At 40.4% G+C, this 25,093-nt stretch overlaps 2 protein-coding genes across 8 annotated transcripts in view; one reads left to right on the plus strand and one right to left on the minus strand.

The window, feature by feature from the left end:
- Positions 1-10,076, minus strand: part of Spata17 (spermatogenesis associated 17) — a 182,798-nt gene extending 172,722 nt beyond the window's left edge. The window contains exon 1 of the mRNA XM_052200850.1: positions 9,961-10,076. Within this exon, the coding sequence (XP_052056810.1) occupies positions 9,961-10,076 (116 nt within the window). The remainder of the gene's footprint in view (positions 1-9,960) is intronic.
- Positions 10,077-10,310: 234 nt separating this feature from the next.
- Gpatch2 (G-patch domain containing 2) overlaps positions 10,311-25,093 on the plus strand; it is a 174,974-nt gene continuing 160,191 nt past the window's right edge. For all 7 annotated transcript variants that reach the window (XR_007980596.1, XR_007980597.1, XR_007980595.1 and 4 more), the window contains exons 1-2: positions 10,311-10,472; positions 19,857-20,573. Coding sequence is in view for 4 of the 7 variants with exons in the window: in XM_052201321.1 (XP_052057281.1) it covers positions 10,414-10,472; positions 19,857-20,573 (776 nt within the window). In the remaining 3 variants the exon portion in view is untranslated. The remainder of the gene's footprint in view (positions 10,473-19,856; positions 20,574-25,093) is intronic.

The following is a 25,093-nucleotide window of genomic DNA, read 5'->3' on the forward strand; positions in this document are numbered from 1 at the left end:
CTTCCTTCCTTCCTTCCTTCCTTCCTTCCTTCCTTCCTTCCTTCCTTCCTTCCTTCCTTCCTATCTTTTTGGTTTTTTCGAGACAGGGTTTCTCTGTGTACCCCTCGCTGTCCTGGAACTCACTCTGTAGACCAGGCTGGCCTTGAACTCAGAAATCTACCTGCCTCTACCTAACCTTTTTCTTTTAGAACATATTTTTCTTATTGATCTGTTTATTTCATAAATAGTTCATGATTATGCGATGCTCAATGTGTAACTGAGGCAGGAAGACATCGAAATAACCCTGGCTCAACTCTCCCTGACTCTCCACTCTTCACAATGTAAAACTTTACACATCTCTTTGTTTCACACATCACTTTGTTTATCCCCAGATCCATATTTATAAATTTCTATATTATAAAATTACCTAAGTACATTTTACCTTAATTTGTCTCAATTAATTTTTTGATATCATAATATACAAAATTTATTCCTTTGGATACTTTTTATACCTACATTTGCATGTGTATGTGTGTGTGTGTCCCAAATGCATACACATATGCAAATCATGACAAGGATGTGGAAATGAGAAGACTCCTCACGGGAGTCATTTGGTCCTTTCTATCCTCCCACCTTGTGGGTCTTTCGATCAAACTCAGATCTAGATGTTTAGAAGTGGGTACCTTCACCAGCTGAGATATCTCTACAGTCCAATTTATCCATTTTTTTTTAAAAATTGCTGTGCATACATTATCCTTATAGAGATTCAGATTGATTCCACTTATTTTGTTTTACAAAATAATTTCAATGAATGATTTTGCAAGAAAACATTATATATAAAATTATCTTGTACACAAATTATATATGAGTTCATTTCTATATGGATAATAGAAAAGTGAAAATTTTGAGTCAAATTACATTCACTCTGATGCTATAAAAATGGTAGACATATTTTCAAATTATAATTTATATTACCTAACTGTATACTGCCTGGTATTATGCAATATTATTCACTTATTACTTCTTTTGGGGGTTATCATTTAACCCATACTAGCCTCAAGCTCTGCTCCTAGATCAGGACACTGTGCCTCCTTACCATCCCATGTCTGCCTTCCTAGCGCTCCCTACAGGTGTGCCACCAAGCATGGCCTCACTTTGCCTTTCCAAATCTCCTTCTGTGAGTGCTGTAGGGTGTTACCAGTGAACAGAAAATGTTACTGCTTCATTTAAAGTTTTTGCTTGTTTGTTTTGAGGCTAGTCTCAAAATAACGGAAATCCGGCCTCATCTTCCTGAGTAAAGGTACTGTACATGTGAGTCACCATATCAGGCTTCCCTTGCAACTTTTATGCTTTTATTTTACTATCTTGAAATATTTAATAATTATTAAGGAAAGGATTGACTATTCATTAAATGTTATTGAGACAATTATATTTTGATCTACCTCAAACAAAACATACACATAAATATATTCACAAAACATGGCAAAATAATGTAAGACTTTAGTTAGATTAGAAGCAAATGAAGAGAGTTATTTTATAATTGTTTTCTAGGAAAGATACTCCATGAAAAACTAAAATCCTTAAAGCTAGAAGAACATATTCACTAATTTGAGCCCCTAAAGTTTAAACAAGGCCTGGTCATAGGCACTTGAGTGACTTCCCACACTCTAAAGGCTCTGGGTTTCATTCTCAGTATAAACAAAAAAAGTAAACATAAAAAACCAGGAAGTTGAAAGGGAATAACTGGTGCATCACTATATCAAAACCACGTCAGCCTACTTCCTGGTGCTGATTCGGGACTGGGCAATGAGGAGAGGCTGGGAGCTTCTAAGAATACATGGTGAGAACACTCACAGAGGCTAAAGCAGTCAGGAGGAAACTGATATTCGAGGCTGGAAAAAGAACCCAAGGCAGGGTTAAATGTGAGATACCCTGATTTGCTCATGCTCTGAATGTTTAAGGTGCTGTTCTTTTGGGGAGCTTATGGAAACTTTAGGAGATGGGACATAGCTTAAAGGGCATTGGTCATGGGGACACCCCCCTTCTTGTTATAATCATGGCTTCCTGTCATGCTTTCTGTTTCTTGCCCCATGAAGTAAAGAAACTCCTCTGCTACATGCTCCTGCTGCCCAGGTGCATAAAGCCAAGTAACCACAGACCGATCCATCTGAAACCAAGAGCCAAAAGTAATTCCTCCATGAACCTTTTTCTTTCAGGTATGTGTCACAGTGATAAAAACTAACATACATCATACTCTGCATGACAACCATCAAGACCATTGCCTGAAATCTTTTAGAAGACTGAAATAGGACTTTTGAACTTGCCCAAGGAGACAACCAGAAAGAACATGGAAGGTGCCTTATGAGTTGTCCCGACGGTTTGTAAGAAGGATCTTGTAGGTCCAACCCCAAGCTCCGTAAAGTCAAACTGTTGAGTGCTGCAACTGGAATGCCCACTGCTACCATTTCTATTTGTCTCCCCTATCTCTCCTTTGGATCCTTTCCCCTGCTTTGATGTTTGTTTGATTACAGATGCATACTCTGGTCCATATTTCTTTGGATGAGGGTTCATGAATGACATACTCAGAGTGTGTTCATGTGTCTAAAATGTCTTTCATCTCCTCACTAAAACATGGACCCTTGCCATGATTCTTAAAGTCTGTTTTGAAAAATCAGTGGTTATTATTTTTCCTGTCTTCTAAGAGCATATGAACAGAAAGGGTACCCTATGACAGGTTTTCTTAGCAATTACTCCCCCTCCTTCTTTCTGTATAGACTAAAAATTATGAGAATATTTTTCTTTAGTATTCTTAGACTTATCCTGGACAATATCTAAAAGAGTGTCCTTTTGACATGTTTGAATGAAAAAGGCCCCCATAAAGTCATATCATACATTTGGATACTTAATCCCAGAACTGCTTGGGAAGGACTAAGGAGTTATGACTTTGTTGGAGGAGGTGTGTCGCTAGTGGCAGGCTTTGAAGTTTCAAAAAACTCAAGCTTGCTCTTTCTGGTTCCTGCTTGTGGATCACGATGTGAGCTCTCAGCTACTACACCAGCACCATGCCTGCCTCCCTGTGTCCATGCTCCCACTATTACAGCCAAGCACTCTGACCTTGTGAGGCTCCCAGACCCCAAATGAACCCTTTCTTCTATTAACTGCTTTGCTCTTAGTGTTTTACTATAGCAAGAGAAGAGTAAGATAAATCTGTACTCAGAGCGGACTGCTGCTGTGGAACTGCAGCCTTTCGGAGGAATGTGGAACACGTTTGGCTCCAGCCTAGAAGAGGGATTGAACATTATAAGTAGTGCTTAATCAGTTATCCTCCTAAAGTTTGGAAGGCAAGTGTGCTGAAAGAAATGTGGATGAGAGGCTCAGCTCAAGAAGTTCCAGAGTGGAACAATATTAGCAACTGGGCTTCAGACCGTTCTTGTGCTATCTGGGGTAAGAACATGGCTGCCTTTTGCTCTTGTTTTAAGTATCTTCTGGGGGCAAAATTAAAAATAGTGGATCAATTTCCTTGGTAGAGGAGATTTGAACACAGTCTAATACTGACTGTCTTATGGTTATTGGTAATCTCTTATACAGGTCTACAGTCAAAAAGAGAAGCTGGAGCTAAAGAAAATGTACAGGTTGAGGTAAAAAAGAGCATCAGGAGGTGAAGAGATTTAGATTAATTGCTTTGACAAAGGAATTCTCAAGTCAGCTTGCTGTGACTGACTTGATGTTTGTTTGACAACAACACACAGCAGGCTATATAACAACAGCCTTCTGTGTGGTTGCTAAAGTTCACTCATATGAAGGGCATTTTAATGAAAGAGCAGCATACAAAGGAAAAATACAAAATATATGATTCGAACAGTAAAGAGGCCCCAGGAAGTAGAGTGAAGCTAAATCCTGTGTTCAAGGTTATTGAATGGAGTTAAGGTTGTGGTGACCTTGGGGCAAGATTTCACCCAGTTAAACTTAATGTTTATGCATTTACAGTTAGTTGTAGCAGGGAGAGTTATATCATGTTAGGCATTATTAACAGCTATACACCTTTAACCCAGGACACAAAGGCAAGTAGATCTGTGAATTCAAGACCAGCCTGGAACAGAGCATGTTCTGGGAGATGAAAAGCTTAAATCCAGGCTTGGTGGTACACACCTTTAATCCCAGCATTCAGGTAAATCTGTAAAGCAAACACCAGGATCACCAAGCTTAGGCAGGGTGAAGGAGTTGGGAAACCGAAAGCATGTGCTAATGTAATAGAACCAGGGGGCCATGTTCTAGCCCCAGAAAGCAGCAGAACTCAGCAGCTTCAGCAAGAAAGCTCTGGATTTAGAGTCAAGAAAAGAAAGGACTACTGGGACAATTGATGGTGGTTACCTGGAGCTAAGAAATTAGTGGTGATGAAGGAGTGACCAGCATCACTCAGGTAAAACCTTCTGGGAAGTGTTTTCTGAGAGCACAGAGGCTGTGTTCCAGAGATGGCCAAGGTTGTACCTCATGTTGCAGCTGGACTTCTTAATGTGTATGGATCACTGAGATGGTACTGGTTTGTGCCATGGAGAGCAGCTGAAGCTGCTCTAAGCAGCAGGGAAGGCCACTGGTGAAGGTGCAGCCTCAGTTGCAGTTGATGGCCCAGGACTGAAGGGGTCATGAAAAGGATTTGAGGCTTGGCACTATAAAGGGGGCCTATGAGAGGCTATTGGGGCAGCCTAGTTGCAGTGGAAGATCCCACTGTGTTGGAGATGCCAGTACCATGGGATTATCACCAAGAACAGCAGCAACAATGGAATGGAATCAAGCAGACCCTGGAATGCTAGAGGGCAGAGCTGGAGATGTGATCCAAGCCCTTTGGAGTAGCCCAGAACATCATGTCTGGGTCCCAGGCATTGGAACAAGAAGCTGTGAAGTTGACATTGCCTGGGATAACCCAATTTGTTAGAGATGCCAGAGCCAGGGGATACCTGCTGGATCCCTGAGGAAAGCTGCTAACAGGGAGTGGAGCCAGCCCAGGAGAAAGAAGTGTGTTACAGTCATCAATACTGACAGGAGTTTTAATATTAGACATACAGACGGAGTTTGGAGTTGACCCCACTGGATTTTGGTTGTCCAGGCTTCCTTCACAATGCCGCTTTGGAATAATAATACTCATCTTGTGATGGTTAAGGTATGTGATCTGCTTTTTTATTTTGACTTCATAGGTTATTACAGTTAAGCGATTGAATGTCAGAAAAGAATTTGAGCTTTTAACATTGTTGAGATTGATCTAGACTATGGGACTTTTGAAGGCCCACTATATGTATTGTGCATTATGTTTTGGCTAGGTTTGGCCCCCATAGACTCATGTGTTTGAACAAGCCTATGGGGAAGTGGAATGTGGTGGTTGGAGTATGCTAGGCCCAGGGAGTGGCACTATTAGGAGGTGTGGCCTTGTTGAAGGATGTGTGTCACTGTAAGGTGGGCTTGGGGACTCTCCTTCCTAGCTACCTGGATACTGATCTTTTCCTGTCTGGCTTTGGATAAAGATGTAGAACTCTCAGCTCCTCCAGCCCCACAGTTTACCGACATTGTCATGCTCCTGCCTTGTTGATAATGGACTAAACCTCTGAACTTGTAAGCCAGCTGCAAGTAAATGCTGTCCTTTATAAGAGTTACCTCGGTCATGATGTCTGTTCATAGCAGTAAAACCTTATCTAAAACGCCTGCGTATCCTTTTCATATCCTGTGAAAATTAGGGTTTTTTTTTTTTCAAGAACTAGCAGAGTGGAGAGTGCCAAGCTGAGATTTCTCCAGGAATAGGCAGGATTAATTTGCTTTTGAAACTGAGCCATCACTTTTATGTTATCAATATATCTGATACTGACTTAGCTTTAGAAATATATTCCTTATTAATTATTAATTACTAAAAAGCAACTTTCAAAAAAAAGGTTTTAGAGCAAATATAATTTTATCTGAATAAATTTTACACTGGCATCTAATTAAACTATATAAAATAGTTGAGTTGAACATTTATAGTCATGTACTTCATTACATATCTATCTAGACAATAAATGAATCAATTATTTTTTTCTGAATTTATAAATGAAAATTTAAAATTTACAAAGAAGAAAAACAATAACCAGGAGTATATAGTGAAGTTATTAACTATCCTTTAAAAATGTACTGGGTGATGGTATGTACTCTATACTTTATTGTGAATTCCTGTCATAATTATGAAACTGCTTGGTTTTCACATGGTCATTTACCCTTCCCAGTAAACCTCCAGGCTTTCTTTTTACAGATGATGAAGCTTACAGCTAAAGAGTTCAGTTTAGAGCAAACATGTAAGAGTTTATCACAAATGCTAAAGTAACACAAAGTATTTGAACCGAGTCTCTACCTCTATACAAAACATCACTGTCTACTTGGGGAAAAATATTTTTTCATCAAAATTAAGTAAATGAAGGCCAGGCGAAGGTGGCACACACCTTTAATCCCAGCACTTGGGAAGCAGAAGCAGGCAGATTTCTGAGTTCGAGGCCAGCCTGGTCTACAGGACAGCCAGGACTATACGGAGAAACCTTGTCTAGAAAAAAGTAAATGTATAACAGAAAATTCTGGAATTTTTAAAAAAAAAATTCAAGAAACAGATAAGAATCAGAGGAACAGATCAAGTGAGTTGCTATCAATTTACGTTATTAGAACTTCAATGATTGTCCAAATTGAAGGCACCACATCAACGTACTAAATTGAGATCACTCTCAGAACTGTTGGGACTCAGCTGACCATGTGGAGTCAGAAACAAATCATTCCAGTGATGGAGATAAGGGAGCCATACTCAGGGTCACCCTGAAGGCTGACTCAGGACTGCGCCCCAGCGGCCATCAGTTCAGGGTCACCCTGAAGGCTGACTCAGGACTGCGCCCCAGCAGCCATCAGTTCAGGGTTACCCTGAAGGCTGACTCAGGACTGCGCCCCAGCAGCCATCAGTTCTTCTGCAGTAGCATTCTCATTATGTATCCTGTTTCTCAACCTGACCCAAGAACCGCAGGAGTGACATGTATTTGAAACACTTACGTTAATGCAGGAACTTCATGATTTAAGCACTTCTTATAACAAGTACAAATTCATACACACAAAAAGATTAAATTACTAGATCGTTGATGTTTCTGATCTTTGATATATGATTTAGGCTAACTAAACCAGACTTTCCTTAGTTATAATCCACAAATAATAAAAGGAATCACATAAGGTAACTATAATTACATTTTTAAAAATTTTGTGTATGATATGATTGTGTGCATGCATGTGTGTTGTGCTTTGTATTGAGTTCTGATGAGAATGAAAAATTGAGTTAATTCAAAACCCAAAATATATATGCCACATATAAGAAGTTATGAAAAAATAGGAAATTTAAATTAGCTTAACACAGTGTAGTATGTTAAATGCCCATTCGGTAATCACAGTAACAAATGCAAAGGTATTAATTTAACCTGTCATGAACTTCTTTAGTTATGACTGAAAGCACTCCAAATTTGCCTCAGTAATGAGAAATATATGGTAAGATAAAGAAGAATTTTTTTTAAGCATAGGGACCTTATCCAATGGTTCAGGCTGACTTTGAACACAGTCCAAGGGCTGTGATTATAAGACTGAGCCAAAATGTCTGGCAGGATCAATATTAATATTACAAATAGAATTTTAACAAAAATTTAACATGTGAAAATAACAAACCTTGTTACTTAGTGATATACTTTCACCACAAAACCGTCTTTCTACTTCAGTATTCCAGTGACAGTAATGAGATGGAGACGCTTTTAGTCACTACCTTGTTGTAGACATTGAAGAATGGCATTAAAATAAGGATTCTCCCTTCCTGGTAATGGGCACAGCGGCTGTTCACTTAAGCCATTGGCTTGGCAGAGCCTGCTGTTTCTCCCCACTGCACCAGCCACACCACTTCAGTGGAAAGAGAATTTTGTCCCAGGGAAGCATCCAACACTATGTGACCTTACACAGAGTATTCAAACTGATTCTCATTTTCCTTTCCTTCTGGATTAGAGAATACATACATAATTTAGAAGAATGCTGACCAGTTGCAGATAAAACCCTTTTCTTTTTTTCCAGTGTCCATTTGAAATGCAAAACTGAGCCCCACAGGAGCTTTTGCCTGAGATGTGGACTCCCTGGCTCTGGGACACACTGAATCAGAATCAACACATTTAAAAAAATATCCCAAATGACTCTAGAAGACATGTTCATCAAGAACTACTGCACTCAGTAACCATTTGGGGAGTGACAAGAATTTCTTAAGAAATTTCCTGCTTTAGTTTTCAATATATTAATTAAAAAATCGGTTATATTTCTTATTATTTTTAATGTATAGTATGTATATGTTTGAAGAGGTCCTTTGACCTGTTCAGGAATCTGTTTTCTCTTTCCACTATGTGGATCCTGGGGATCAAACTCAGGTCACAGAGTTTGGCACCAGGTACATTTGTACCTACCCAGCAAACTTGCTAGCCCATTATTTATATCTTATATGATTACACTTTTGCCTGGTGCCTTTGGTGAGTTCTACAGTTTTAGGTATGAATTCCTTCCAATTCTCTAATCCAACCAGGACGCGATGGATTACACTCAGAGCATCTTACACCACTCTTGCTCCTCAGGACACATCTTCCAGGTTGTTCAGCATTTAAAGACACAGGATCTACAACTGAGTGTCATCCAAGTGACTGACCTGTTTCTTTTAACAGCCTGCCTAGCACTTCCTGGCACTATGAAAGCTAGCTATCAGAAAGAAAACCAGCAGCTCCATTTTGACTTAGAGTGCATCACAATTCCTTTTTAAATGACTGCTCCACAAAAGGCTGTCAACAGCGGGAAGGATTCAACTTGTTTCCATTACCCATTGAAGTTATAAACAAATACAAGCCCGACACATAACTCTAATTGAATGCTAAATAATTTCTGAATGCTAAGTATAAGAATTCTACTGCTTTATGTTTATTTAAAGCTGATTAATTGGAAGTTTCAGTAATGTAATTGTTCATTAAATAATTGTTGTGTCTATTCCATTTTAGAAAGTAAGACAGTACCGGCTGAAACAATGGTTAAAATAAGAGGCAAGAAAAAGCAACATTGGCCTATTTCTAGTAAGAAGATCCACACCATCTTACAAAAATTGCAATATTGAATTGTCACCTTTCTTAGTTGCTAGAGGTTCACAATGAAATAGCAAAATCATAGTTGAGATGTATGTAAGGATAAGAATAGCTCGTCAGGATTTTCTCACACTGACGTGGTTACCACTGCTCTGCTGTATTTTATCACACTGTAATGTACGTTTTGTGGTTTCTTCTAAGTTACAAAAACCGCTGGGCCATTGCTTCTAGTTCCAATGCCCCTTTCATGGGTAGTAAGTTTAGGTGTGTGCCTTAACTCTTGCCCATTTACTCATACTATCTTGTCACAATGGTGTAGAACCTTCACTTTAAGACAAATGACTCACAGATGAAATGAATTCCGTGATGTTTGTGAGCTAAGTGAAGCTCAAATTCCTGTTGGGACAATGAAATTCTGAGTTCACGAAACTACCTGGGTAGCTTGGCTGATGCCAATTAGGTCGCTAGACCTTTATTGTATAAAATAGGTTTCATCAAACCAAATTGCTCAGTGATTATTTTAAAATATCGAGGGAAAAAAAACCCCACAAAACCGTATTTTAAGGAAGACTCCCAAATGTTGCTTAAGGCAGCCTTGAATTTTCTGTATCACTAGGCTGCCCTGGACTCACAGTGATATTCCTGTATGTTTCTTCAGTATATATAATCCACTTGTGCAGCATGTATGTATGTATGTATGTATGTATGTATGTATGTATGTATGTATGTATATACTTATGATCATGTTTGAATCCCCATGGGGAGAATTATTTAGAACTATTTCGTGAATGAAGTAGTTTGTTAACGGTAAACTTCTTCTGAGAACCCTCTCTCCACTACTCACCAGTTCCTAAAGTAGTACTGACTTTCTAGAAAGGGTGCCCGCGCCAGCAGCTTGGCTAAAGTAGCCATGGTCTCCAAGGCCAGGGGTTCATCAAAAGTGTTACTATCAGTCTCCATGGCAACTGGGCTGAACCAAAGGCACTTCCGACGTATTCACCTTTCCTTTCACTCTGTTTCAGTTTTAAGTTAACTGGACAGAGAAATCGGATTTGTACATGTGAGAACCGACTTCAGCCGACTCGTTCCTTTCTCCTAAAAGCTCGAGCCGCTGGCAGGACCGGTCCACCAAACGAAGGGGAGCGAATGGTCGCTTCCGGCTTCCGGTTTCCGCCTCCAGCCGGGTTCCGGAAGTTGCTCTCAAAATGCTGAAGTGCAGTGTGGAAGTGGCCGGAGCTGCGGGAGTTGGAGTCGGTCCTCGGGCCTGAGCCTCGAGGCCGCGCTCCCGGTGTCGTTGATGTTTGGGGCCGACGGGCGCCCAGCGATCGGAGCCGCTGCCGCCGCCGGGAAGAGCTGGTGAGCCCAGCGGGCCGTTGGGAACGGGGCGAGCGAGCAGGCGAGCTGCTCGCGGGGCTCCGGGCCAGGGACAGCCGGGCACCGAGTTCCTTCAGGCCGCGTTCCCGTTGCCCCTGCCAAACCGGCCACATTGTACTAGATTCCGTGGCTGACAAGATTACAGAAATCCCCAATCCCGGAAGTTTCCTAGTGGCAAAGACATCATCAGGTTCTCGTACTCCCTGCGCTGCTCGGTTCCTGTAAAACCTAGAAGTTTTCCACGACCCAGGAGGTTCTGTCCTAGTTTACGTGAGATGGGCGTTTTCTAGTAGCCTTAGGTTTGGGGTTGGAATTTGTCTTTAGTGTACCTGACCCATCCCTCTAAGATTCCAAACTGCTTTCGCAAATCAGTTGATCCTTGATCCTTACAGCATCCCTGTTGGAGGACACTCGCAGGTACAGAAAATTTAAGAAACAAAGTTGTCTTGTGCCCGTGAGGTCCAGAGATGATAGCTAAGTTTTGGATTTTCTACTTGAAAACCCTGGTAGCCCAACCTCCGTCCCCTCTGTTATCCCACCCCCAACTCCCTCCCCTCCTTGGTTATTCTAAGGCTTTTCCCTTCAGAGAAACTTTAGTGTAATAAAGTAGATGCCCTGCAGTCAATCTTGAAACGTAAAAATCTGACAGTAAGTCAAGAACTGTGATTTTAAAGTTCATGCCAGTGAGCTGTGAGGTCTGATTGTTTTCTATCACCGACAACTGAAAAGTTAAGAGAATACTTAGGTCAGAGGTCTTATTTGGCTCCTCTCTATAGAGATCATTTTTAACGAGTGTCGTTTTTCTTGTGGCTTTTTAAGTTCTCACCATTTTCAGTTGGAATACTAGGAGACAATGTTTAAGTACACAGTTTTGATTGGCATACTGAGCTTGGAATAAGAGGCACAGGTCATAATGCATCAGTTTCTCTTTGCTTTGGCAGTAGTACCTGTGGTAGGAACTACCACAGAAGACAAGATAAAGGAACTTCCCAACATCCTGGTGTTTCCTCTAAAGTGTTTCAGTGTTCCCAGCCTTGGTAAGGAACAGAAGTGAAATGTGGTCAGATTGGTCTGGTCCTAGTAGAGAAGAAGTAATTTGTGGGCTAGTTGACACAAACAAACAACTGTGACCCCAGTTAGCTCTTCACTGTACTTTCTGTCTCCTATCGATAGTGTGGGATAATACTCATCTATTACTTGATATGTTCTTACTCTAAACAGGAGTTACTTGCAGTATTTTTACTTGCTAAACAAGTTTTGTAAGAGACAGAGTGTCATTAGCACCTACCAGCTTGTGTTTTGAAAGAAAGTCTTTAAATGAGTCTTAACTGTCAGAAGAGGTGTGTTCCACAAAACCGGAACCTTTCTTTTCTAGTTAGTGTGTGTGCGGATCCAGTGTTGTCCTCCCCTCCTGCCTTCTTTCCACCAGAAATCTCCCTCTCCTTTCCCCTCTCCTTGTCTAAGGCTGCCTGGCAGTCCTCCTGTCTCAGCCCCCCCAGTACTGGAACTATGGGCACGTGCTGCCTTGCCCAGGCTTTGATATTTCTTAATGCATTTTTTTTTGTTTCATTCTTTGAACTGCTTTGCATGATGGTTTTATCCAGGTTGTGAAATCCCCATACTGTTGGTGGTTGCTACCACTAAGTAGTTAATTGGCCTTGGTTCTATCTGTGTATGTCATCTCATGTAAGTCCTCTGCTGTAGGCACCATACATTCTTTACGGCCTAGATAAGGTGACAGCAGAGGGCAAGATAATTTAAATAAGGTCTCTAAGATTTATTTGCAGTATGATTCTAGTGTACTTAAATTTCTCACCACCCTAATGTACTCATGTTCTGTCTGACTAAGATAGTATCTATATAGGTATCTATGAATTAGAAAATACATGCCCAGATTTGTAGACTAGCCTGTAATTTCTGAGATAGTCTTTTTTCCCCCCAAACTGTGTTTTGTGGCTTTGTTTTAACAACAATAAAAAGCCATTGAAATGGGATCTGAACCTTTGCTTCTGCAATTTCTTCTTGTTTGGTATTTGATTTCCTTTACATCTGGAAAGCAATATAATAAAAACTGCTTGTTTTGAGTAGCTGGGGTTTGTTTGTTTGGTTTTTGGTTTGTTAGGGTCTTGAACTCAGCTTCTTAAACTGTTAGCTTTGCTTGATTCCATGTATTCCTTCAGTTAAAGATCAAAGCAATAGGCAGTATAATTTGGGGCAAAGACTTGTGGGATAGCTTTTTAGCATCCTTTGTGTGTCAAGCTGGAAACCTTTAAGCTTTAGTAACTTGCTTTCATTTTCACCTTTATATAAACTATTCACATAGCAGAAAAGTCCTTATTTTCTGCAGCTTTCAGTAACATCACATTCTCTCTTTGGTTTGTCTGTCCCACATGTTCTTATCATCTGGTTATATGTATGCTAGGGACTTATATTTAAATTTTAGCTGTTTTCATGTTCCTAATATAGGGATTCATGATATATATTTAGTAAATATTTACTGTGCAGTTATGTTTAAGCAGTAATCAAGACATTTCTTACCCTACCAAAACTTGTTAACAGAATGATTTACTTTTTAAATTCAAAGTTTTTGGTCTTGTTTGACTTATATTCTGACTACATTTTGTTTAGGCATTAAAATAATAAGTAACTTACATTTTGAAAGCACTTAGAGGCAGTGAGAAAAGTTTGGATGATTCTTGAAGTCAGTCATTAAATGAAGTAACTCGATCAAGAAATGGTCTCCAAGTTTGATGAATGAGCTCACATTATTAAATCATTAGCTGAAAAAGTGGAAATAGACTTTACTGGTTTTTTTTTTTAAACTTACAGTTCAGCCGATTAAAATTTTTCTAGTGTTAAGACTAAAGGAAGTGGTTTCCTCAGATGTCCCTGGTGGCAAAGTGACAGAGCTGTAGCTTCCAGCAGCCAGGACAACTGGATGCAGACAGGACAACTGGATGCAGCCAGAGGAGCTTTTGCCACGCTTAAGGGGATGGATCCACCTGGTTGTTAGAGAACATTGTGATCTCTCAGGGGAAGACAGGTTCTAAACTCTCTTCTTACTCATAGCCATGTTGTAAAGCAGGAGTCAGATGCGGTGAAGGCGGGCTCTCAACTGTGTAGCCCAGGGGAGCCTCAATATTTGAGGGAATTCTGCCTCTGCCTCCTTAAGTGCTGAGGTCACAGGCAAGATCCGCTAGACCAAGCCGTAAGACATTTTCTTTTTTGGTTTTGAAGATGCAGTTTCTCCTTTTGTTGTTCCTGTGTGTACGTCACAGAGGTCAGAAGGGGTTATAGGCTCCCTGGTCTCTCCTTGCCCAGTAAGCTGGAGATGTAGGTGGTCAAAAGCCTGTGACCCGAGTGCTGGACACCAAACTTGGCTCCCCTGGGAAGGTGGTAAGGATGCTTACCCGCTGCTGAGCCATCCCTCCTCCCAGGATGCAGCCTCTTAACAGATGGCTCTGTGGAGACCATTCCGTGCTTGTGGTGGACTGGGGATGAGCATGCTAGGCAGGTCCTAGCCACTGGGCCACACCCCTACTGCTCTTCCTTGAGATAGACTATAAACTATATAGTCTTATATAAAGATATAAGACTATAAACAACAGTATCATTAAGGAAGGAAGATTTTAGCTTCCATTGAGCATCAGAAATTTCAGCCTTTAAGATCAATCTTATGGACATATTCTTGTTTGATTACTCTTTTTTTTTAATTTTTCAGTTAGATGGTTTATTTTTTTTATTCGATATATCTTGTTTGATTACTCTTAAAATGAACATCTTTATTAAGTAGCAAAAGGTGTGGCTCCATTTACTGTTGGTGGTTATTTACTCATTATTTTGTATTTATTTTCATCTGCACTTTTGGGCCAGTTGCTGTATATTTAGAAGACCAACTAGCCTTTCTTAAACAACCTTTTCTTCCTAGGTCTTAAATGAAATGTAGAAGTTGCATGATATGGAGGCCTGTCGTTCCATCACTGCGTTCTTGTTTTGAGCAGTTGTCACATGCTGCGTGTCATCTGCGTAGCTCCTGACTGACTGTGCACATGCTGAGTCTGGACTTGTAGACCAATGGTTTTCAACCTGTAGGTTATGGCGACCCCTTTGGGGAACCAAATGACCCTTTCACAGGGATCACATATCAGATAGCCTGTATATCAGATATTTACATTATGAGTCACAACAATAGCAAAATTACAGTTATGAAATAGTAACAAAAATTATTTCATGGTTTGGGGGGAGGGGTCACTACAAAGTGAGGAACTGTATTAAAGGGTTGCAGTGCTGGGGCGATTGGAAACCACTGATATACACTCTAAGAAATGGCTTTCCCTCCTTAAAAATGTGAAGGCCAACTTTGGTTGGACTTAGCAAGTGTATTTTACATTTAGTTGTCATTACTAAAGTAGATAAACTTAGCAAAAGAAAGAGTCTATATTTTAGAAAACTCACAGTGGGATTATGATTATGAGCTAGGTGATAAATTGTATTTAGTTTTGTTTTTCCCTTTTCAAATATAACGAACTGTTTAGTTCCATTTGGAAGAATTTTGTTTTTTAATTAACAAATTAAATGAATGGGTTCATTCAGTAGATACACATTTAAATATTCCCTTGTTACACTGATATTTTTACCAGTATCCAAGACAAAAAATATTCTTAAGAAAATGGTCTCTACCTGCCTCTTAGGAATAGCAGTTGCTGGAAATAGAATCGTCAGAAACAGTAGTTATTAGTAAAATAGTTATCTGAGTTAAGGGTATCTGTTTTCTGGGTTTTCTTTCTTCTTAGTCTTTATGTGTATTGAAATGCCCTATAAGAGCGTAAATTAAGGATTGGCCTGACTTAGCTAGATCAGTCTCTAAAGCAGGGACAGGGAGGAGGTGTTCTGTCGATGTTCAGTCCTGAGAAGACATAAGCAGGACGTTAGGAACAAGGGCGGCTTCGAGGTTCTTTCAGAAAATATTGATCTTTGGGGAGAACAAAAAGCCTCTTCATGCCTTGTTCTGTACCTTTCATCTGTATTCCTAACTGGTGTATGGTTTTTTTAGGAAAACCATTTTTGGAAATAATGGTAAGGAACTCAGATGATGGTTTATTAGTAGTGCCTAAAAAGCACATGAAAGCAAACCAGATTTGAAGCCCTGCATTTTGAAAACAACTGGCTCATCAAATCTTGGAAGAAATACATTTCCTATTGCTCAGAATGACCCAGCACTACCTGACAGGGTGCTCACTTCCAGGATAATGTCTATGGATATAGCAGGACTATAAAGCCATTACTGAGCTGATGCTTTTGATGTTATACCCAGGGCTGTTTCCTAAGATTTCATTTCTAAATGAGGGTCAAATGAAGAGGCTTCATATATGAATAAAAGCGTCTCAAGTGGTATATTCATTGAGTTTGTATTAATTCAGATTAAAACTCTAGCTGTTCAGTAAGTCTTGCTTTGTACAGAAAAGTCTTATATTTCTTCATTTCTCTTCTACAAGGTAAGGACTTCATTTTTCAATGAAGTCCTACAAAAACATTTATAAGAAAATAAATATGTTTACAATAAAGTACCTTGCTAGGGTGGTCTAATGACTCATCAGTGACCTGTCTGAACAAAGGGGATCCGTGAGCTGTAGGCGACACACGCTGTCAGGTTTTCTCTGTCCTGTGCATGCCCTTTACCTGGAAGAGGGGAGACAGTTTGATGTTAGTTGACTAATACTGTTGACTAATACTGTTGACTAATACTATTGACTAATACTGTTGACTAATACTGTTTACTAATACTGTTGACTGATACTGTTGACTAATACTGTTGACTAATACTGTTTACTAATACTGTTGACTGATACTGTTGACTGATACTGTTGACTGATACTGTTGGCTGATACTGTTGGCTAATACTGTTGGCTAATACTGTTGGCTAATACTGTTGGCTAATACTGTTGACTAATACTGTTGACTAATACTGTTGGCTAATAATGTTGACTAATACTGTTGGCTAATACTGTTGACTAATACTGTTGGCTCCTCCACAGGGGTTTTCTTGGAATTGAGTTGTGGAATAGTCAGAACAAATTAGACTGAATCCAGAAAGGATTATATTAAATAATATAATTTTTTCTTTGTTTCTGTAGTTTTGAATGAATCCTCTAATTTTTAGTTAGTTGATATCACAGAATTCATTGGATTTTTCTAGTCAAAATACTTTATTTTCTTAAGAAAAACAATAGAAATCGAGATTCTAAGAAAATTGGCTTTCATTCTTAGTCATGTTAAACATTTTCTTAAATATTACTAATTATTAAAATTCTTTTCCAATAAAAATTAGTCAATGAGGAGCTGAAGAGATGCCACAGCAGTTAAGAGCCCTGGCAGTTCTTCCAAAAGACACAGGTTTAGTGCCCAGGAACCCCCCACGGCAGCTTACCTCCATCTGTGACTCCCTCTCACAGGGATCCCCAGCACTCTTCCTGGCCTTCCTAGACACTGTCTGAAGTGCTTAGACATACATGTAGGCAAAGCACTAATACATAAAATAAAAGTAAATGAGAACTCTTAAAAAAATGAGTCGGTGAGTATCATATTTCCGAGGACTAAATGGGTACATTAGCTATACATTAGACTATACCTAAGAGCACTGACTGATGCAGGCATGCTTGGTGGGGTTGCCTGTGTGCTAGTTCTCTGGCTGAGGATGGATCTCACACGGTCAGGTTTTCAGGGGGCCTCACAGAAGGCAGAGCTCAAGAGCGTTGCCTTCTCTCATCTGAGGTGGCTCGCCAGACTGCCTTTAAAACAAACTAAGAATTTACTTGGAGACTTATTTATTTATTAATTTCATGTCTTAACATGTAATTTTGAACTATCTGTTCATTCAGTGATTAGACCATTTTTGTCTTCAAAAAGCAGTTATTTCTGAACCAATGGTAGAGAAAGGATCTCAACTTTAATGCATATAAAACTGTCTTTAAGTGAATTTTGTTTAAAGATATACTCTTATATTCAGAGATAATAGGCTTTTCAGATTACATTCTTTAGAGAGCTAGTTTTAAAGGAAAAGAACAAGTCATTAGTTGGATCGAGAAAACAAATAGACAGTTATTAACACAAGGGTAATAGATAAAAGATGCATCTTGCTTATCACATAGTCAGGGTTCTAGTTCCTGTTGGCTTGATAACCACTGTGCATGAGCCGCATAGGTCTGTCTATGCTGTAGTCTGAAGCCAGAGTTACATATGGAAACTTTTGGAAGGAAGAGAGAAATCTCATGATTTCTAGAGGTTTTTTTTTTTTTTTTTTTTTTTAAATATATGCTTGAATCACCTCTTGTCTGAAACCTGTTGTGAATAGTTTTGTTTATATATTCAGTTTGTGAGAGGAGCTGGGTGTGGAGAGGAGTTAATTCCCTGTCTTAGGCTTTACTCTGCCCGCCCTGCAGGGCACTTTCCCTGAACTCAGTTCATTCCCACTAATCATGCTGCCCAGGATCTTGTGATTTAGGCTTTCTAGATCTCTTACTGTTGAAACAGTATATGGGGTAACTAAACATGAATCTTTGCGGTTTCGCTTTGCTTGTCACCCCAGGGTTGTGTGAGAATGCAGTGAGGTAATATAGTTTACATATTGACAGGTATTAAACACTCAACCTTTAGATGATGTGTGTAGAATTGTCAATACCAACCTATTAAATTACCAACCTATTAAATCACCAAGTATGTCCTTAGGTTTTAAATGAAAATAAAAAGTTACAAACTGTCATTGGGAACTCTCTAAAGCTTAAAATATGTAGATGATAGAGATTATATATAAGTAGAGATTATGTAGACCAAGAGTTTGGAAATGGCTTGGATACTACTTGATTTTATTCAAAAACTGAAAGAAAACCACCTAACAGGACTCATTTATTTATGACTACTTATAATGAGAAGTCCACTGATGAGAGGCTGCATGGTATACACAGCCTAAACTATTTGTAACCTCACCCTCTGCAAAAAAAGGTGCGCTTACCCCTCTTATAAACTACAAGTTTTATTGGTCTCTAGAAGGCTGTTGGGAATATTTTGATGCCATGGGTGTCTGACAAACTTAATTTGAGGTAATAAGCCACGGTTTTCATAAGAAAGGTGCGCCTGTGAAACCCATTTAAAGATTGTTACACAGACTAATTTAGCTCCACTGGGGACTGAATGTGGAAAGATCTACATGATCTAGTAAAGGTCCACACTCCAGTCGCTGCTGCTTGCTGACGTAAAGACTTGTTAGGAGACTGCTTCTGAATGTGTTGGTGATGGCCCTGCAGACCACTGAGGTTCCAGTTTGGAATGGAATACGATTTCTGCATCACTTGCTATGAGTGTTTAGTAGCCTCAAGATATGCCCACAGATTGGTTAACCCTTCTTTTTGTGTCTGATACACATTTGAAGATCTCTCTGTGTGCTTCTGCTATTGTGGCAGTGATACGGTAAAGGGTATGGGAAGTATGCCTTCTTTACTTAGGAGTTAGTGGGCAGGGAAGGGACTGAGAAAATGTTAATTTTATGAATTTATTACATTAATGTTAATGTAAAATCTCAGTTGATTTTAGAGAAGGGGCAGGTGTGGACTGAGGAACAGTGATTTATGCAGAAAAATGTTTCTGATTACATAATAATCATGTAAAAATACTGGGATCCTGTGTGTGTGTGTGTGTGTGTGTGTGTTTTGCGTGTGTTCACCCGTGTTGCATGTGGATACCAGAGATGAACTTCTAATGCTCTCCCTCCAGCATTTCTCTGCCACATTCTTTGAGACAGTCTGTCATATTCAACCTAGAGCTGACCCAGTGAGCCCAGTGAGCCCAGCGGACCCTCCTGTCTCTACCCACACGCTGGGGAACAGGTGTGTGTGTGTACCTTATGCCCAGCCTTTACATGGGTGCTGGGGATAGAAGTGCAGATCCTTACACGTGTGCATCCAGAACTTAACCTGCCGACCCCACTTCCAGCAGCAGCAGCAGCAGCAGGTATTTAACCTGTCTTGAAGTGATTCCAGTGTTAGGAATTTATCTTTTGAGACAGGGTCTGCTTTGTATCCCAGACTTATTTCCAACTTAAATTTAATACTTATGTCTTAGCTTCCTGAATGCTGGGATTAGAGAGCTAGGTAGTTGACTTCACACCCAGCCACTCCTATGTTAAACTAAAAAAAAAGTGCAAAAACTTACACAAATCAGATTGGAGCTGTTATCCTTTGAATAGTTCAGTCATATTCCTTTTAGACATCTTGTGGAGAATATTAATTATACCCATATTTAGAGTGAATTGTTTTTGTGGAAAACTAGGTTCATACTTAATGATTTTATTTTTTTGTTCTCTAAAACACATAGGCATTTCAGTCGAACAATGGAAGAGCTTGTTCACGATCTTGTCTCTGCACTGGAAGAGAGTTCCGAGCAAGCCCGAGGTGGATTTGCTGAAACCGGAGATCATTCTCGAAGTCTGTCTTGCCCTCTGAAACGCCAGGCCCGGAAAAGGAGAGGGCGCAAGCGGAGATCCTATAATGTTCACCACCCATGGGAGACTGGCCACTGCTTAAGTGAAGGCTCTGATTCTAGTTTAGAAGAACCAAGTAAGGACTACAGAGAGAAGCACAGCAATAATAAAAAGGACCGCAGTGACTCTGATGACCAAATGTTAGTGGCGAAGCGGAGGCCATCTTCAAACCTAAACAACAGTGTTCGAGGTAAGAGACTTCTGTGGCACGAGTCTGATTTTGCAGTGGACAGCCTTGGGAACAGAACTGTCCGCCGGAGGAGGAAGGTGAAGCGCATGGCGGTGGACCTCCCGCAGGACATCTCCAACAAAAGGACAATGACCCAGCTGCCGGACGGCTGCAGAGATCAGGACATGGACAACGAGAGAGCTAGCCAGTATCCAGAGTTTACCCGGAATAAAGTTAAGAAAAGGAAGTTGAAAGTGATTAGGCCAGGACCAAAAACCCAGGAGGAAGGAGTAGTTTTGGAAAGTGAAGAAATACGGCAGACCAACAAGGACAAAATGGAGTATGAGGAGCAGAAAGCCTCGGATGAGCTCAGGAGCGAAAGGTGACGTCTCTTCTCCTCCCGCTAGCATGGCTGTCCGCAGGCCTGGGCCCATGTGTTGTCTACTTTAGTTAATTTTGGCTTTAGATAATTATAAGTTGCCACATGATAGTGATATTACTTTGTAACTAGGCTTGTATTTCCTTATACTTTATCGCATTTTCACACAAAGCAGAATCACTCATTTGATTTATGCAGTGTTGGCTGTGTTATAATTGTCTTCATTTCCAGCTATAAAGGGAGAAAGTGGCTCTTCTGTGGGAAAGGGTATGCGTTTGAATAACAGTGCTTTAGGGTAACTAGGGAGAGCTGTGGCCTTTGGAGCATTTTAGGGCACATATTCATTATTCTGTTTTCTGATGTTCAGAGTTCATACCGTGATGCGTGGGGCTTGTGTGTTGATCTATAGCTTGCCAGGAGATTCTGATCACGTACCCAATGTAAAGACCTGATTGATGGTATGGAAGCCACTGATCTTGGCTCTTAGGAAAATGGAATTTGTAGCATTCCTTCCTGTCCATCTCAGGAAGCAGGCTGCCTTTAATCTAAGTGCCACATGTTCATTTCCTGTCAAAAAGAGTGAGCCTTGGCCGCTTACCCAGCTGTATTGCCCGTGGTGAGAGCAGCCAGGGTGCCATGCGGTCAGCACACGCCTCACATGTCTTAGAGCCAGAAGAAAATGGTTCTGGTGAAAGTGTCTGAGTTTTAATTTTAATTTAATTCAGTTAAAATTGGCCTCATTTTAACCTTGATAATTGTAGACTTTGGATATTTGTGTGTGTTTGTGTGACTGTGGTTATGTTAAGAATTAAGAATGCAGGTTGAGTTAACAGAATGATAGTTTTATTAGACAATTTACTGCTAATATAGTTTTTCCTTTAAAAGTAAAACAAAAAGGTTGTTTCTTTTCTGAAAGCTGTTTTTGCACAGGAGCAGGGTTGATTGTGCTCTAGTACTGACCGAGTCTTGTGACTGAGGCTCTCTTAGAACAGAGCAGTCAGTGCTGTTACTCACTGCTGAGGTGTGGAGCAGTGGAGGGACCTGGGTTAGTCACAGGTCACTGCTTTGCTGGCTGAGTCTGAAAGCCCCCTACTCTTGTTTCCTAGGCCTCTTTTTAGTGATCTACTTGTTACTCTTCCCACCCTGAAACCACAGTGAGGCAAAATCTTTTTTCATGACTTTTCATTTTTTCAACAAAAGAAATCACTATCAGGGATATTAAGTTTCCCAGCAGCTCACATCTCAGGTTCATAGTTAAAATGCGATATTTTAAATCAAATAATTCAAACTATATTTCCTCTGAATCTTAAACTTTTCTTTATACCAGTTTTCTGCTGCCACTGAAGGGCTTAGTGCAATTTCTTCTGTAGAAAGATTGCTACCTGGTTAAGGTGTTTCCTATTCCTACAGTTTCCTGTTTTAAGAAGAGTTATATTTTCCTGGACTTGATTTATAATTAAGAGAATTGTTTGTGTGTTTGTGCACGTGCATGCATGCACATGCACATGTGCGTGTGCCTGTGTGTATATTTGTGACGTGTGTGTATATGACAAACATTTGTTTAACTATTGCACTGTGCAGGGATGGCTCCGAGACTACTACACAGCCTTTCCAGCATGCTCCTGGGCGCACTGGGCATACCAGCTAATTAATACTGAGGATGGATGTCTCTGTGAGGGATGGCTTCTCACAGCAGCAGTGTTTCAAAGCGAGAGCTAAGACTTTGTTCAGACAAGGGAGGAGGAGAGCCAGCCAGGAGGTGGCATGAGTGTCGGATCCGCGCAGGACGGAGTGTCTGCAGCTCACGCTACAGGGATGTAGAGGATCAGAGGCTCCAGCGGTGCCGAGGCCCGTGTGCTGTGGTGTTCAGATTTCATCATAGAGGAAATGGGAATTTTTGGCAGTGAAGGAACTTAGCACAACATAATCTTGGCAGGAGGGTTCTCTTGACCTTTGATTGACCTCAGTTCATATAGTGGAGGGTAGAGGCTGACTGCCTGCAGACAGTACATGCAGGTGTCAGTATCTAAAGCTGTATTTGGAAGGCGAGTGCTCTCAGATGGATTTTATTCATAGAAAAAAAAATGAACCAAATGGAAAAGGGATTAATATTAATGTGTATATACTTTTCATGGAATATATGCTCATCTGAGCAATAGTTATAAAAATCATTTCCTAAAAGGAATGTGTCCTTACAGATGAATTGTCCTCCAGCTGCTAGACATGAGAAACCTTTCTTGTTAAGTTCTCATTTAGTGAGCACAGCAACAGGAAGTACTGTAGCAACTGGTAAGGTATCAGGAACACAACAGAATTGTTTTATGTGTCGGTAAAAAATACCTTAGTAGAGAGCAAGGCTCCCTGAAGACTGCTCTGGCAGACTCTACCTTTCCGCACACGTTGTGCTCCGTCAAGTTGATGGCAGAGGTGAGCGTGCTTCTTGGAGGAAGCACAGAGGAAGCTCCTCCAGCCGGAGGAGTGGAGAGAACTCAGGAGGAAGCCAGCCCATCCTGAACCCTGAAAGTAAATGGAATTCTACACGTAGAAACTTAAGATTTATTTCTTACATTGAAAGCTATCTTAGGTGGTATCTGTATAGATGAATGTTTTATGAGCTTTTAAAAAGTCATTTTGAGTTTACAAAAACATGACAAAGGCAGTTTGCAGAGTTGCTGCTTTTCACGTTCTCCTCGTCTGAGCCCGTTCCCTTTCACTGTTGATAGTCCACGGTACTGTGGGACCTCAGCACGGTAAAAGAAGACAGTGTGCTTTGTTAGAATTCCTGTTAGCTTTATTTAAAATGGCTTTCTTCTGTTTCTGGGTATTGTGCTTAACCTGTAGTCAACAGTTATACTATGAAAAGGTGGACTGGTTGTGTGTAGACTAGATTAGAGAAACAGTGGATAAACTCACCATTTGCAGGCTGTAAAACACTCCCTCTCTGTTGTCAGGCCTAACCTGGCTTGTAGTTAATTGGTCTAATTGAAAAATAGGCTGATGTGAAGTGCTATACTGGACATCCGGGGGCATTGCACCGTAGAGTCTGTCTTTGGGGAATCTGAGGGATTCTGAATTGTAAGTACATTTTCTCTTGGGGGTTTCAGAAGAAGAATTGTGCCTGAGGTGTGTTAAGGACAGGGTTAAAAGGAGCACAGGAAAAGCAGGAATAGCAGTTTGAACCTTGCCTCCATAGAGGGAGGTCGAACTCATGAGGTGTTTCTCATTTTCACGCAAGGCTCTGTGTTGTTAATGGGATGACATGGCTTCAGTTCCTTAGGAATATTGTTGTAATGGAAACTTTGAGAGTCAATTAGAAGAAAGTTTAAAAAATGAGTCTTGACAAATTCTTATACCTCTCGTAAGTTTGTTTTTGAAAAGCATATATAAACTGATAAAACTATGTGGATTTAGGTCTTAGCACTGACTTTCACCGGCTAATGTGCCTGATTTTTAATAAGCTAGGCTACATTGTTTTATGTGTTTTAGTTTGGGCTGGAGAGTAAGGCATTTGCACTGGCCTGACGCTCTGTGTTTGGGTTTCAGAACTCATGTGACAGAAGGGACTCCCATGAACTGTCCCCGTGGACAGAATCTTCAGACCTTGGTATACACACGTGCACGCACTCACACAATTACATACTTTTTAAAATGTTATTTTTATTTTATGTACATTGGTGTTTGGACTGCATGTATGTCTGTGTGAGAGTGTTGGATCTCTTGGAATTAGAGTTAACAGACAGTTGTGAATTGCTACGTGTGTGCTGGGAATCGAATCTGGGTCCTCTGGAAAAGCAGCCAGTTCTTTTAATCACTGAGTCATCTCTCCAACCCAAATACATACTTTTTAAAGAGACTATTTTAATTTAAAAGGTCACCGGTGACAGTTTCTTGATTGGTTAAAATCAAGAGTTAAGAGTATGCAGGCAAGCGCATACGAGCTTTAGAATAAGAGTGCTCTTCGAGGCCAAGCTTTTCAGGACTTGATCTTATTCCTTTATATGTGCACTTAACTGGCCTGTCATATATATAAATATTGTTTCCATTAGAATGTTGTCTTCTTTTCGGAGTATATGTTATTTATTTGAAACACCATATTAAATTTGAACCCGTGTCTTGTTCTCTAGTTTATGCAGAAAAGCAAGAACCTTTCTTACTGTTGACTGAGGCTTACTGTGCTTGACTCTGGCACGGCACCGCCACCAGCATGAGCTCCTCCTCCTGGGGAAGCAGTGGGGTCCGTGGGAAAGTTTCAGAGCAGCTTTTCTAGAATATTTACCAGTGTGGTTAGGGAAGTTATTTCCCATAGGCCCTGTGTTCCTGTGCTGAAGAGAGTCTCAACAGCCTCTGAGTGTGATTTTCCTGTCTGTGGCACAGCAGAACAGAGCAGTCAACCTTTGAAGAGAGCAGGCAATAGAATGTGTCCCCATGTCAGCATGCCACAGACACGTCTGCTTACTGTCCAGGTCTCATCAGACCCCTAGGCTTTTATATGCCAAAAATAATGAGTTCTGTAGTTAATGGAA

Source organism: Apodemus sylvaticus, chromosome 12, assembly GCF_947179515.1.
Source record: "Apodemus sylvaticus chromosome 12, mApoSyl1.1, whole genome shotgun sequence".
NCBI lineage: Eukaryota > Metazoa > Chordata > Mammalia > Rodentia > Muridae > Apodemus > Apodemus sylvaticus.